Source organism: Ciconia boyciana, chromosome 1 (genome assembly GCF_034638445.1).
Source record: "Ciconia boyciana chromosome 1, ASM3463844v1, whole genome shotgun sequence".
Classification (NCBI taxonomy): Eukaryota; Metazoa; Chordata; class Aves; order Ciconiiformes; family Ciconiidae; genus Ciconia; species Ciconia boyciana.
The window spans coordinates 216,859,687-216,873,746 of record NC_132934.1 but is presented as its reverse complement, the minus strand read 5'-3'; the positions used below and the strand labels follow the sequence as shown (position 1 = coordinate 216,873,746).

At 42.4% G+C, this 14,060-nt stretch overlaps 1 protein-coding gene across 1 annotated transcript in view; it reads right to left on the bottom strand.

The window, feature by feature from the left end:
* Positions 1–1,482: 1,482 nt before the first annotated feature.
* Positions 1,483–14,060, bottom strand: part of GUCY2F (guanylate cyclase 2F, retinal) — a 47,135-nt gene continuing 34,557 nt past the window's right edge. Inside the window, exon 18 of the mRNA XM_072855360.1 lies at positions 1,483–1,842. Within this exon, the coding sequence (XP_072711461.1) occupies positions 1,704–1,842 (139 nt within the window). The 3' untranslated portion in view covers positions 1,483–1,703. The remainder of the gene's footprint in view (positions 1,843–14,060) is intronic.

Below are 14,060 nucleotides of genomic sequence, written 5' to 3'. Positions count from 1 at the left end.
TGACAGATGTCTTTCAAGAGCCAGCTTCTCCCACCTGGAATATCACTAAATAGGCAAAAGCTTCTTTCACAAAACCAGGTGCCACAGACTAGAATCTCATTATTAAAGAACATTAAGGAATTTCCCTTCCGTTTTCACTTTTCAGATGTTTATACTCCAAAGAACTCTTACTTTGACAGTACGCATATTTTATATTTGCTATGGTGAATTAGTTGTGAAAATAGTATCCTCCTTAGCTTTGTGGAGCCTGGCTTGCCTCATTTCATAAAGATATTTGCAATAAGAAAAGAAGGTTTGGTGAGTGGTTGTTGACTCTTATTTATCACCTGAATGATAAAAATCTGCTCTGGTTGCTCTGATGAGAAGTGTTCAAACTGAGCTTGAGAAAGGTCTCCGTGTTTTCAATGAGCACCTTCTGGTGGTAATACTGATTAAATTACCATATCTACTGTTCTCTTCAGCCTTGCAGGAGAGAGAACAACAATTCCCAGAAGTTTGTTAGAAGCCAGATGTTGAACAGGAGTAAAAAACCTGGAAGAAGAAGTGGCCAACAACAAAATTATTTGACCTTGATGAAGTGTGCTCTGGGAGAAGTGCCTGCAAGGCCAAATGCTGGCCCTTTGCAGAAAGGTATTTTTACTCACTGAGAGGCTTACTTTGAAGACAAATGCCTTTGATACCACTTGGAGATTGGGAAAGAAGAAGAGTGATGTGTTTTAGGCTTTGCACTGCTTAAGTGATGTACTCTTCATTCCCTCAGCCCCACTTTTGCAGGAAAGAAAATTCATATCTTATTAGTATTACTCAGCTAAAGGAACTGCAGAATGTTGTTCTCTGCATCTCAGTTTTCCAAGATCTTGGCATTCCATTTTCATCCTGCTTTGGGATGAAAAGCGTAAAATTTTTTAGATATGCAACGTGTGTGTGTATAAAGCAGAACAAAATGTTCTTCCAGTTTAGATCTGGAATTGCCAAGATGACATATTTTGACATTTTGAGCAGAATCACAATTTGGCATTTGGAAACAAATATTGATTTATACCAAACTGTTTCATTTCAAAACTGTCATTTCAGTTTGAAAATAGCATTAAAATGGCATTTGCAGCTGAAATGTCAATTTAAAAGAAAATGTTTCAGCTTAAATTGACATACAGGAACAAAACATTTTGATTAAAAATTTCCCTTTGTGGGGGAGTAAAAAATATTTTTTGTTGTTGTCAAAAACATTTTCTTCTGAATTGCACTGATTTTCATGAAACTAAAGTTTCCTACAAGAGCAACAAAAAATCTATTTAATGCAAAACAGTTAAACAATTTTAGCACTTGGCATTATTGTTCAAATCCAGGCTTAAGTGCAGCCGGACATGTTTGTGCTGTCATGCAGACCTAGGTAAAATATTCTTTGGGCTCATCCTTGTGATAGATGCTGATGAAGAGCTGGCACTACCATCACCATCACTTTCCTCCTCAATAGACCGCTGCCAAAAACGCACACATACAGCTCTGAGCTGGTGCCCAATTTCACAAGCGATGATGGTCAGGATTCATCTGCCTGCTCAGGTTCACCCCCTGCAAGAGCTAAGAGGCTTCATCAATTATACTGCTTTTGGTTGGAAGGGAATTAAATGGAGAGTGTGAGCTCCTCTGCTGGGTTGGCTTCAAGGTGTCCATCCTGAGCTTAGTAGTTCTTTGCTGTGCTCTTCTCAGATTTCATCCTCTTCAATACTTATTCCGGTCTCCTTCATGCTCCCCAGCTCTTTAAAGGTTGCTTTTGTCAGTGTCCTCTTTGTGCCCCTCAGGACAGATTTGAGTTTCCTGGTCAGCATATCTGGCCAGTTGTGGCTGTAAAACAGAGAAGAGAGAAGGAGTTAGCAACCCTGCTTGCTAAGGAATAGCCTTTTCTTTTGCATCATTTTGTGTCAGACAAAGCAGAAACACCAGATGTTCTCAAAGCCATCAAGAAGCATCAGGCAAGGACAGATGTTGGTAGAGAACTGCAGGGATGTGGTGGTCCCAGTAGACCATACAACTGCTGGAGCTGTTGCATGGGTTAATGGGATACATAGAGCTTTCATCCAAGGACATCCACTTTACAAATGTAAATTACATTTACATAAAAACAACCAAAGGGCTTCAGCTCCTCCTGAAAAACATTCCTAACAGCATCACAAGCCTCATAAAGCCCCTAGCTGGGAATAAAAGAGATTCCCTGTTAATCAGCTTCTCTGGGTTTGAGGTAATTCACTGCCACCAGTGAGAAAGCTGAAGGTCCAGCTGCTCTGACAGCCCCATGATCTCACCAAGCCCAAGACAGGATGGGCAGAGAACCAGAAAGCCCTGACATCCATCTCAGATCCAGGTGTGGTTTTGCTGCCTTTTAGCCTGCCACTGTTCCCGACAGAATGAGCTCTGTTGAGTACCAGGACTTAAAAGCTGGGCTGAGACTACATCTAGATCCAGGCTAGTAAAATGATGTGATGGAGCTGAAGAGAACCATTTGCTATGATGCTCCAAGTATCCATGATGCCCAGGTTCTACCATCTGTCGGTGGGCACAGATTTATTATAACATAATGGGGGCTTCAGAGACAAAACAAAGATCAAGGACTTGTAGAAGGCCAGAAGCTGAGTGAATGGCAGGGCTTTAGGTAGGTCTCAACTCTGCAGCTGTCCTGTCCTGCATAAAGCATCATATGAAATCACATTTACTGTGTATAATAGAAGAAAATATCATTCCAGCTGTAGTAAACTGAAAAGAACCAAATGCTAACACATACCAGTAACCCCACTGGGATTATATATATGTTAAAAAGTAGTTGAGAAATTGTTGTGTATATACATATATATATGGTTTTAAATTGTACACACTATTGTTGTACAATGAACAAGCAATTACTTTAGAATAGGAATATGTGTAAAACTGACTACATGAAGCAGGGATCCTGTAGCAATAGGACAAGGGGTGATGGTTTTAAACTAAAAGAGGGGAGATTCAGACTAGATCTAAGGAAGACATTTTTTACGATGAGGGTGGTGAAACACTGGCCCAGGTTGCCCAGAGAGATGGTAGATGCCCCATCCCTGGAAACATTCAAGGTCAGGATGGACGGGGCTCTGAGCAACCTGCTCTAGTGGAAGATGTCCCTGCTCATTGCAGGGGGCTTGGACTAGATGACCTTGAAAGGTTCCTTCCAACCCAAACCATTCTATGATTCTATGATTCTATGATTCTATGATTCTATGATTCTATGATTCTATGATTCTATGATCCTATCCCAAGAGTGTAAGATATGAGGTCTTGAAAGGAGGGGAGCGGATATTATTAGGCCCAAGGACTATTCACACTAATGACCAATTATTAATATAGCATTGTTACGCAGCCTAATGAAACTGCCGTTAATGACAGCACAGGATGAGCTGCCTTTAAAGCATCTATTAGATATCTATAAGTGATATAAATATACTTTAAAGTTCATATAAGACTATAGCAAAGTCAACTAATAGCACTGGCACCAGAACCAGGTATGCAGGGTTGACCACCCTGACACCCTCTACTGTAGCACTACATATCTAATACCTTTTTGTTATCATTCAAGGGAGTTGCATTTTATTATTTGACCTAAGGTTCTGCAGATGGTGTTTGATGGTCTGGTTACCTGTGCCTGAGGACTGGTTATTAAATCTGGATGCAACAAGAGAAGAGCCAGGACCTCCAAACTCAGCACACATCATGTTCCCTTCACTCTCACACTCAGTGGGAGACCAGGGGCAGCCAAGGACAACCAAGGGCAAAAAAAAGGAAAAGGATCTAAAGGCAAATTGCTGAATCTTAAGAAATCACCCAAATGTATCAACTCAATGCAATTTAGGATTCAGCAGAGGATCAACCCTTAAAATCCATTAATTGAACTTTATGAGAAAGAGCTGATGCCCTTGTCAAAGATGGTCCTAAATGTTTTGCAACCACTAAGGAAACAAGGAAAATAAATTTATTTTTTTTTTAGGCCTTTCTGGTGTTGGATGAAGAAGATATGCCTTCCAGTGTGTTGCTGGGAGATGTCCATGCATACCAAGAGAGAAGTAGCTGATGCAGAGTGGAAGAAAGGGGGAAAAGAAGAAAGATATGATGGGAAAAAAAAATCAACAGAAATGAGTGTTTGGTTTCTGCAGTTCTGGTTTTAATCTTTGGAGAGATCATGCAGGCAAAATCATCTGAGATTATCCCTTATTACTGAAGGACTAAGCTGTAATTGTATGGGTTTCTGTGTAGGTGTGGGTTTCACCTTTGAGGACAGAGAGAATCTTTATCAAAAAACCTGTCCTGAATGAGCTTTCAGATCTTAGCTGCTGATCCGCCACACCTTGCTAGTCTATGGCTTGGCCAGCAAGATGCAATGATTTGGGTGTTTACTGTATTTCCTGAACAAGAAAGAACCTTGAGGGATCTCCTGTCACTAAGCTGAGTTCGTGGGACGAGAGCTCAGAATAGAGGGAGAGGCAAAGTCTTGAGGAGGAAAAAAAAGGAGAGAAAATAACTTAAATAATTGAGCCTCCGTATTTTTAGGTGATCCCAGACTGGTCCTTTGTCCATGCAGGACACACTACCTGTATGCTTATATATCTAAGGGTCAGCAAAGAGCAATACAGGTGACACTAAGTTTTATATATCATGGATCCCTCCACAAATACAGCAGCTACCAATCACACTGGGGTGAAATCTCACCCCTTTGAACTCCACAATGAACTCTGACTGACTTGCATGGGGTCTAAATCTCATCTCCAAAGTGAGATCAGTCTAGGGATCACAGGGAGTCATTGACCTCTCTGTGGGACAGTTCTCTGCTGGGCCTTGAAGGAAAGAGAGAAATCCCTTTCTCCATGTCAGAAGCACTGTGAGATGCTAGGGGTGGGATTCAGCAGCCTGAGGATACTGTCTAGCAGTATTTGAGATGCCATGGTTTATCCTACGTGGTCTTCAGCTGCTGTCTCATCTGCCAGCCTTGCACAAGTGTCTCTGATAACCATGGTGCTCCGGGCTGAATCCTACTTGCATGAGTGGGTTAGTAGGTCCATGTTAAGATCACAGATCCTACTGCAGGACAAAGTATAAGGATCACTAGTGGTATAGCCATGAGGTTTATCTTCAGGTAACTGGAGGTGCACTTTGGTGTTACTCATGCTTTGCTGCATGTTTTTGTCAAGATCCAACCAAAATCATCACTTCTCTTCAAAAACAGGTGTCTACCCAGGACAACAGAGTTCACAGTCACTCTTGCAAGGTTAAAGGATTCACTTTCTGAGCACGAGGAGCAGAGTCTTGGCCTTCCTCTAGACTGCAGGCCAAATGAATATGCTGAAATACATAAATACTCCAGGATGGGGATCCCTATCGTATCGCAGCAAGGACCCTGTGAGACTGTTAACAGTTTACAGTCCCAGACTAATGGGACAGTAAACTGGGTGAATGGACTATAGGTCACTACACCTGAGATTCTTGTAGAGTGTCCTTTTATTGCTGTCAAGGAAAAACAAGGTTATTGATGGCATGTTCCCTTTCATCATAAATATCTAAGATAGATTAGCTGGAAACATCATTAACCCACCAAGCAGGCACGTGGGAATAAGTGGCTGTTGAGGGCATAATTGCCTCCATTGAAAGCTTCATGCACACAAGAAGGATTGAACTAGGACCGTTGAAAAGCTCCAGGTATCAACGCCTTATTGATTTTTCTGCTATTTCCCATGAATTGAGCCAAGTGGGCTAATGAGGACCTTCTGTTCCCTATAATGTACTGCTAATCAGCCTTGCTTCAGTGCAGAAGTCTAAGTCTGTGGGTGATATATGTACGAAATGTTTTTGTATCAGTATACGTGCAGTTTTTGTCAAGCAGGCCTAACCCAAGTGAGAGATCCTCTTTGTCTCTGGCCTTGGAGGAGTAGCTTGTGCTTCTAGGTGTAGATCTGTATCTATATATATAGATATGTAGATCTATATCTATACATAGGTGTAGTTCAGCAGGGCAGTCTTCTGTGCCTTGGAGCTTATATTTAACAGTGAGTGTTCACATATGGTAGTGCCTATGCAGGTCTCTGCACAGTGTGTCCCATATTTAAATCTTTTTTTTAAATGAGGAAATTCTGCCCAGCTCCTAGAATAAGGGAGAGCCTCAGACAAAAATTTAAAAATCTCTTAAGGGAGATAAAACAGCCTAGTAACACCCCCTGAATCTTTAAATGTTGTGGTTGGGAAAGAGGAACACAGCCAGAAGTTCTCTGCTGGGTTTTGTCCTTGTGAGAAAATTGGATGGAGCTTTAGCCCTTAGAGTAAGCTATCAGCTTGATACGGTGTATCTTAGGGGTTTGTAACTAGCCTATATCTAGGCTCTCTGGACTTTCATCCACCTCTGCCTTTTTCTAAGAAAGTGGAAATTAAGTAAAAGTTAGCTCAGGGGCACTGAGCAGAAGCATTATTGCTGCTTTCAGAGAGATTATTTAAAAACTGAACCATACGGTGCTTTCACGGGACACCAGACCCTCTATGTGCATGTGTGGGTGTGCATGCTTATATGCCTGCCTTGCTCTGGTAGCACCTATTTGTTCAGGCACCTCAGGTCATGCTGTTATACTCCATGTAACTTCTGAATTCCAACCAAATCATCCTAAATCCACATTTATTTCTCGTACCAGTAGGTACCATAGTGATGAATAACAGAGCTGCATCCTGTTTCATGTCATGAGATATGGAATTACTCTAGGCAGGAGATATACATTACAGGAAAGCAATAATAGGCAATCTGAATTCTTCCAGGCTTGAACTCCAGCTTTATCTCTGTGTTTACCATGGACCGGGCTCTTCCTGGCACAGTGCACATCAACATCCAGTGGATCGATAATACACTGCAGGTAAACACAGTAATACTGTACGTCTTTCAGGAATGAATGTGATAACAGGTCATAAATTTGCTAGGAAATGGCCCAACAATGCTACTACTATCTTTAGACAGCTTTGCCGCTCTTCCAAGCACCTTTTGAATGAGACACTTTAAAAGAATAATACATATTTTTGAAAAAAAAGAAAAAAAAAAAGACACGAAAACCAGCAAAGTGCAGACAAATAACACATAAGCAGACACTAAATAGCAGAGCAACATTGGGACTGTCCTACAGCTACTACCTCAGATCTAGGCCCTTTTGCCAAGGAGTTTTTCAGCTTTCCTCCTTTTGAACTCTGCAATTTCTTCCAAGGGTAACCCGTGAGCTCTACACCTGCAGTGAACATGTAGGCCATTAGAGAAAGAACCAGTTCAGTTTCATCTGCAATAAAGAACAGACCGTAACAGAGACCGAGTGAAAGGTTAAGTGTCTTCTGGTGTGAAAAAGGAAAACAAATATTGGGCCTGGTTCTGATTTTATTTATTCCCTTCTTGTTTCACTTCAGCTCAACTTAGTGCAAAGGGTGAAGTTAGCTAATTTCATTTTAAGTGTCCCAAAATTAAGTGCCTGCTCTGAGGCAGGCATCTTTTGTAATCTGTATAGCCAGGCACTTCCAGAGGGCTCTTGGCACATCTTAGACACTTCTGCCAGGATGAGATGAATGGCTTTGTTGATTGAGGAGCACAAACTATATATCTGTCATGGCTGTATCCAGAATCTATTAGACAAGATGAATCCTGGGAGAATTATTCCATTATTCCTCTGATCCTCCCCCTCATTCATCAAAGGGCACAGCAGACCAAAACCGCTGTGAAGATCTTGCCTTCGGTTAGTTCAGCTCCTGCCTCAGTGCCTTGTAGTCTTCCAGGGGTGTTGCTTTCAGAAACTTTCGGCTCTCAAAGCTATGGGCACATTTCCAAATGGAAATCCTATTTAACTGTCCCTAGAGACAGCCAGTTTTCCCTGAAAGCTTAGCACAAATTTAACAGCCTCTCCCGAGGGAGATCGGAGTCAAGTTTCAGCTCTTTTGTCAATTCTGTCCTACAAATGGAAACGTCTAACCAAGCTGTCCTTCCATGCCTTACCTACATCCTCAGCTCTGGGAACACCTTTCCTTTTTATAGAACCATTGATCCCTGTTTATAAACCTCCCGTGAGTGCTGGAGCCTTTAGGGCTGGGTCCCAAGGACAGGGAAGCCAGGAGGATATAATCCTGAGGGGCTGAATGAGGAATGGCTTCTTCTGGGAAGCTACAGCTGAGGTGGGATTAATCTCCCTGAAGTTTAGCTATCTGCAATAGAGATGTCTCCATCTGAGCCAAATATCTTGGGCTCGCTTCTGAGCCAGTGGAGGGAAGCAGGCACTGCTGGACCACAGTAGGGGTTTATCCTGAAGTAGATGTCCTCTGTGGGGCAGAAGAGCTGCACCTACAAGTGCCTGTTTCTCTGCATTGGCTCTAAAAGATGTGTAAGATGACCAGCTCAGATGGAGGTGTCTATGCTAGAGGTAAATAACTTCTAGGAAGATTAAATCCTACCAGTTGGAGGGGGAAGAGAAATACTTTGTCTCCAGCCCCTTTATGCAATCAGTAGCAAAATTCAGCCACACATGGGTAAGCATGAGGGGCTTGTTCTTTGAGTCCACCCCGCAGGACTTCAGCCACAGGGGAGTGGAGGAGGTTGCTGCCTGTTTCTGCACAATAGTGCAGCAGGTTGTGACCCACAGAAGGTGAAGACCTGACCAGGGTATTTGGGGATCAAGCACAGTATCGGATTGCCTGAGCTCCACCTCCAAACACTGCTCACACAAGTATCAAATAACCGTTTGATAATGACTTGACCTTCATCCGCAGCACAATAACAAGAAGAAAGATCCAGTGCAAACAGCACTGGCACATCTCTTGAACTCATTAATGTCTGAGCAACTGGAGAGGGCCGATTCTGCACCCTCCATCCCAACCTCTTGCAAAATCCCTCTGTCTGAAGTCAGCTATTATTTTTCCAAGGTGGGAAGAGTCCCACCACCTTGTTTCCAAAGCCAGCAGGAGAAAATCTGTAAGGCCCTGCACCCTGGCTCCCTGGACAGTTAAGGAATTTGCCTTCTCTTTTCTGAATATGGTATGTTACAATGATTTTTTCTGAGCATTGAAAACACAAGCCCCTGGCTTGAACCTTAGGCATCTAGCACAACTTCTAGTTCCCAGTTACAGGGGGAAAGGCTCAGACCCATAGACAGAGCATCTTTATGACTTGGCCACTCTATAGCCTTCGGTGAGAACAACAGCAACTCAAATTACCCTGAGACCTGGGTCATATGGATGCAGACATAGTCTTCTCTGCCCTCCTTTCTCTTTCTCTTATCCCTGCTTCACATAAACCCATATGCTGGAGCAATGCATACCCTATTGCAAGGCACAGGTATCCTGGGCAGCCCATTACATCTCAGCTCCGTGGTCCTGCTCCAACCAGCCCTGGAGCACTTTCACTGACTGCTTCCCACACAGCTTTGTATTTAAACCAGTCAGGATTGTTCTGGGGTTACTTGTTTCTGAGGTGGTTTATTTTATTTTAACCCGTGTTTCATCATACTCCAGTTTTTCTTACTTTAAATGGCTGGTAGCTTTGTAGAAGCAGTTGGCTGGGAAGCAGAGGAGGCTAAAAGCAGCTCTGAGATGGTTTCTCCTTGGTACTCTTCCCTCTTGTCGCTCAGCACTGTTGTTCATAAAAGAGCTTTTGGGCTGCTACATAACAAGAAAGCCTGTTTAGATGGCACAAGGGAGAGCGGTGTACCCTGGTCGGATAGAGATCTCACTTGGCCATCCCACGCAGTGGGTGCAACACCATAAAAATATTCCTAGACTCAAGCTGGCTCCTGTTCAGACATCTCAGATCACCCATCACTGGGCTTCCCTCTGCTTCTCTTTTCAAGGGAAGTGTGGGCAGATCCAGGGAGAAAAACCCTCAGATGAACTCCTGCAGCCAGGACCTACCCTAGATAGCCTCTCCTGCTGTCGAGGTGTTGATTGCTGCTCTCTCTGTCCTTCCTCAAAAACATCCTTCAGAGGGACCCTCACCTCCCACTTCACCTCCCAGTCTGTGTGGGTGAGACAGGAGAAACTACTGGGCACATCCAGCCACATCTGGGCACACCTCAGCCATGCTTGAGGCCATACCTGCAAGCCAGAATATGATCCACGAAGCCAGCCAGGTCCTGAGCACAGTTTCAGAACTACCTTTCCCTAAATCCATAGAAATATCCATGGAAGAAAGAATATTGCATTGAATCACGTCTTCCAGCCAAACAATGCCACTACCTGACTTTGCTTCCTTTCTGAACACTGCATTTAGGGTTTCCTGCTATCAGCAGTAATTCCCTAATCTAATATTCCAGTCAATTCTCCCAGAAACCTCAGCTTGCTCAGAAAGAGCTTGTTTAAATATATCAGCTGGAGCAACCACATTTGATGTCAGAGAGCCTTGTTCAAAGGGAGATAAGTCACTGGCTTTCATTCCCTTTCTCCCCTCAATCAGATTTCTGAGAAAAATTCTTCTTTCTCACCTGCATTATGCCATAGCCATGACCAGAATATTCCTTTTTCTTCATTTTGCTGTTGTGTTAGGGGTTCAGAAATAATTTGAATAGAAAACATTGATTGTGAAGCAAAAACCATCTGTCCTGACATTGGGTGATCAAACCTATGAGCCAGAGGATGCTTTGATTTCGCCAAATAACTCTTGTTATATGTTATATAAAGTTTATTTAGGAAATGTTGTGATGCTGTTGTATAATTCCAGCTATGTAAGGACAGCAAAAGTTTTTCACTGCTGTTTGCTTCACAAGCTCTTTTATTTCTGATTTAAAAGTGCATTGGGTGAAAAACTTCAAATAGGAGCCTGAATGGAAATCCTTTCACTTATCGCCCCCCGAGAGACACATCAGCAGCAACAGCAACGCTAGAGACTCTCTACTGATCATCTCCCATCCTGCCAGGGTGCCTCAACATAGACAAAGCAATGAGAGCTTGGTACTGGGTAGAAGAAGAAGCCATGTTGTCCTAATGGGTGTCTTTTTCCTGGCTCTTAAAAATATGTTTCTCATCTGGTGTTGCGAGATGGATTCTTTGAGCATCCCTCACTGCTTCTCATCCATTTCATCTTCAAACAAGGATCTCAGTGCTTTCTCCAGGGTTGATCCTCATGTATATGAGGGTGGGAGAACCCAAAAACTCTCTCCTATCCCTGGCTACACCTTCATTTTTTAGTGATTTCTCATGTCAGGTTGTACTTATCATTGTGGATGGTGGTGGAGTAGATAATCTATTGGCCCTTCTGGACTTAAGACCTACTTCATGATTTCATACAAGAGAATGCATCTGGGTTTGATCATAAAAATCCAAAACTCTCATATGTTCTTTACCTGGGCACTGGGTTCATGGTTAAAAACCCTTGAGAGGACCCACGATCTGTATCTTTCTTTGTTGAATTGTATTCTTTTTTTTTTTTTTTTTCCCCTCCAGTTAACTTTCCATAGCTAATTTAAAATAGTATTAGAAAGGGAAAGTTTCTGGAGAAAACTACCTCCTGGGATAGAGGGCTCCTGCTGCTTGAAAGCACTGTATTCAGTACCAAAGCAAAGGATTTCTGAAACAGGATGGTCAAAGTTGGAAAGTCAGAAGACTGAGTATGTCACTCATCTTCTTGGAACGGCAAACGAACATGATCCTGGCTCTTGGAAATGTTTTCTGAATTTCATTAGCTATTGAATTTTTCCTAGTGCTAGATATTTTTTCAGTGCTTTGCCAAACGCATCTGTGATTTAGTCCAGGTCAGGCTTGTATCTGCTAGATTTGTATAACCTCACATCTTTTCTGCTGTTTTGGACAAGAGGAGTGCTCCACCAGTGCTGACAAGGTGCTGCCTGTCCCAGAGCATCGCAGGATGCCAACTTCCAAATCCCACATTTATAAACAAGCAATTTTGTGCTTTTTCCATGGCTGCTCCTCAGCCCCAAAACTAGCCTCCTGGTGTACCCTGAAAGAAACCTCACAGCCTTCCTTTAAACCTATCTGTCTGTGAAATCTCAAAAAAAAATCTATCCTACAGGTAGGCTGCTGCTTGACTGCTCAGCATGCTTGTTTTTGCTATCTCATCATTTTGTTACACCTTCTCTATGTCCACCCCAATCTGCTATTATTTCCTGTGGCAGTATCAGGCTTTTGTGGAAAGCTTTTTTCTTTGCCTTCCATGGCTATTGCACAATGAGCCCCAACCCACAAGATCCTGAGAGGCAGCAATACAAATCCTAACAAGCTGCAAGGAAGAAGGAGAAATAATATTCATTACAGGGCAGACATCTGCCAGGGAAGGTGTAGAAATTTGCCTTGGAGCAAGGAAAGGACTAAGGAGCCTATTGAACTGTTGTATGTGATGCAAAGTTAACCTAAAGCTCCCATGTAAAGCAGGTAAAACTGAGATGTGACCAGACCTAGAAAGAAGGAGGTTATCCTTCAAAAAGGAAAATTATCTGGGGCAGGAGCCAGCCCTGCAATCCGGACATTAAACTTGCAGTTTCCCTGTGTCCTGGCACTACTACTGAACCTCCACCCTATCCCACAAAAAGATCATACTTGATTTCCAGTAAGCTTTTTGCTTCTGAAAACAGATATACAGACCCTGAGCAGCTTGACCTGAGGTTAATTTTATGAATAGCCTTTTAGTTCATTTGATTTTATGCATGGTTGGAAGAAAGTAGGGGTGGTAAGAAGCGTATTAGGCCTTTTAATTGAACTACCTTTCTTCTTAATTAAAATGTTTTGTATCCTGTGTGAGCCATGTCACCCACAGCACCTGGGTTTTAAGAGTAAAGTGCATTTATCTGAATGTCCTTACACAATTGTAAAGGTATGAAAACCTGGTGCAGACAGTGGAAATCAATGAGAATGTTCCAACTAATGCTTCCAATAAGTCTGTAATTAGGATTAAACAGAGATGTTGATGAATATCAATTAAATTCAAATTGTGTAGATGCAATAATTGTTCCTTTGATATTCATTTGGTGGTGGCTTGAGGTTTATTACTAGATGATCAGATGTATTCTCTCAGCAATTTCAGCAATACCAGAAGGGGTTGTTATCACAGTATTTTACTGGACCATTAGTATTAACCCAATCACATAATTAAATATTCTTGTATATTTTTAAGTTTGTTGAAGTTTGGCTTCTAACCTGCATATAAACTCACCTTTGTAAGGTCAAGGACCGTTCTCCAGGTCTAGGGTGCCAAGACTACTGCCAGCACAGTAGGATAATGAAGCTTGATTTGTCCCTAGACATCTATGAACAGCTCTATGAGCTACTTGATCATAGGTCTGCTCATGACTGCCCAGCAGAGCTGGAAAATTGCCTTCACATGTCAAGAAATCCTCCTGCCAAGGACTGTGCCTTACAGCTTTGGTTGGCTGATGGGTTTTATGTCGTGGGAAATAATAGGAAGTTAGCACTTTCATGTTACCTGCTGTCTTTTCCATAAACCACTGCAGTGAAGGCCTGAAATACTCCATATCTCAAGGGCTATGACTTGTCATGTCAGTAAGAAGCATTAACAGACCATGAGTGTAACTAAGCTCATCAACTAAGCTCAACAAGCTCAGTCCAGGCCTATATGACTTCCAGGAGATAACTCATGGGGTCAGACACAAATCCAGAGATATTTATGAAGATTAAATCATTTTTCTTAGGGTTACTTTGAGCCTTTTCTTCACACAGAACTTCCACCCTTAGGATCTGACCCTTAAATCCATGGCCCACAGGTTTGCGTTTCCATAGCATGGGCATGATACCAAGCACAATTTATTAACCTTCTCTTAATAAATACCACCTCTCAGCAAGACCACCACAACTGCCCATCTGTGGATGTTTAGGCCACCCAAGTCACAAAATAAAGCATGAGCTAAAAGCAAATGCTCATGGACCTCATGGAAAGGAAAGACCTAAATAGAAGATGAGTTGCTTCAGGACAGGGTGAAAAGATAAGTAGAAGAGGAATTTATTCAGTACGTCCTTCTTCAGCTCAAAAGCCTACAGATGAGGAAATTCCTATGGAATTATATGAGGTAGTGACTTGAAACCAC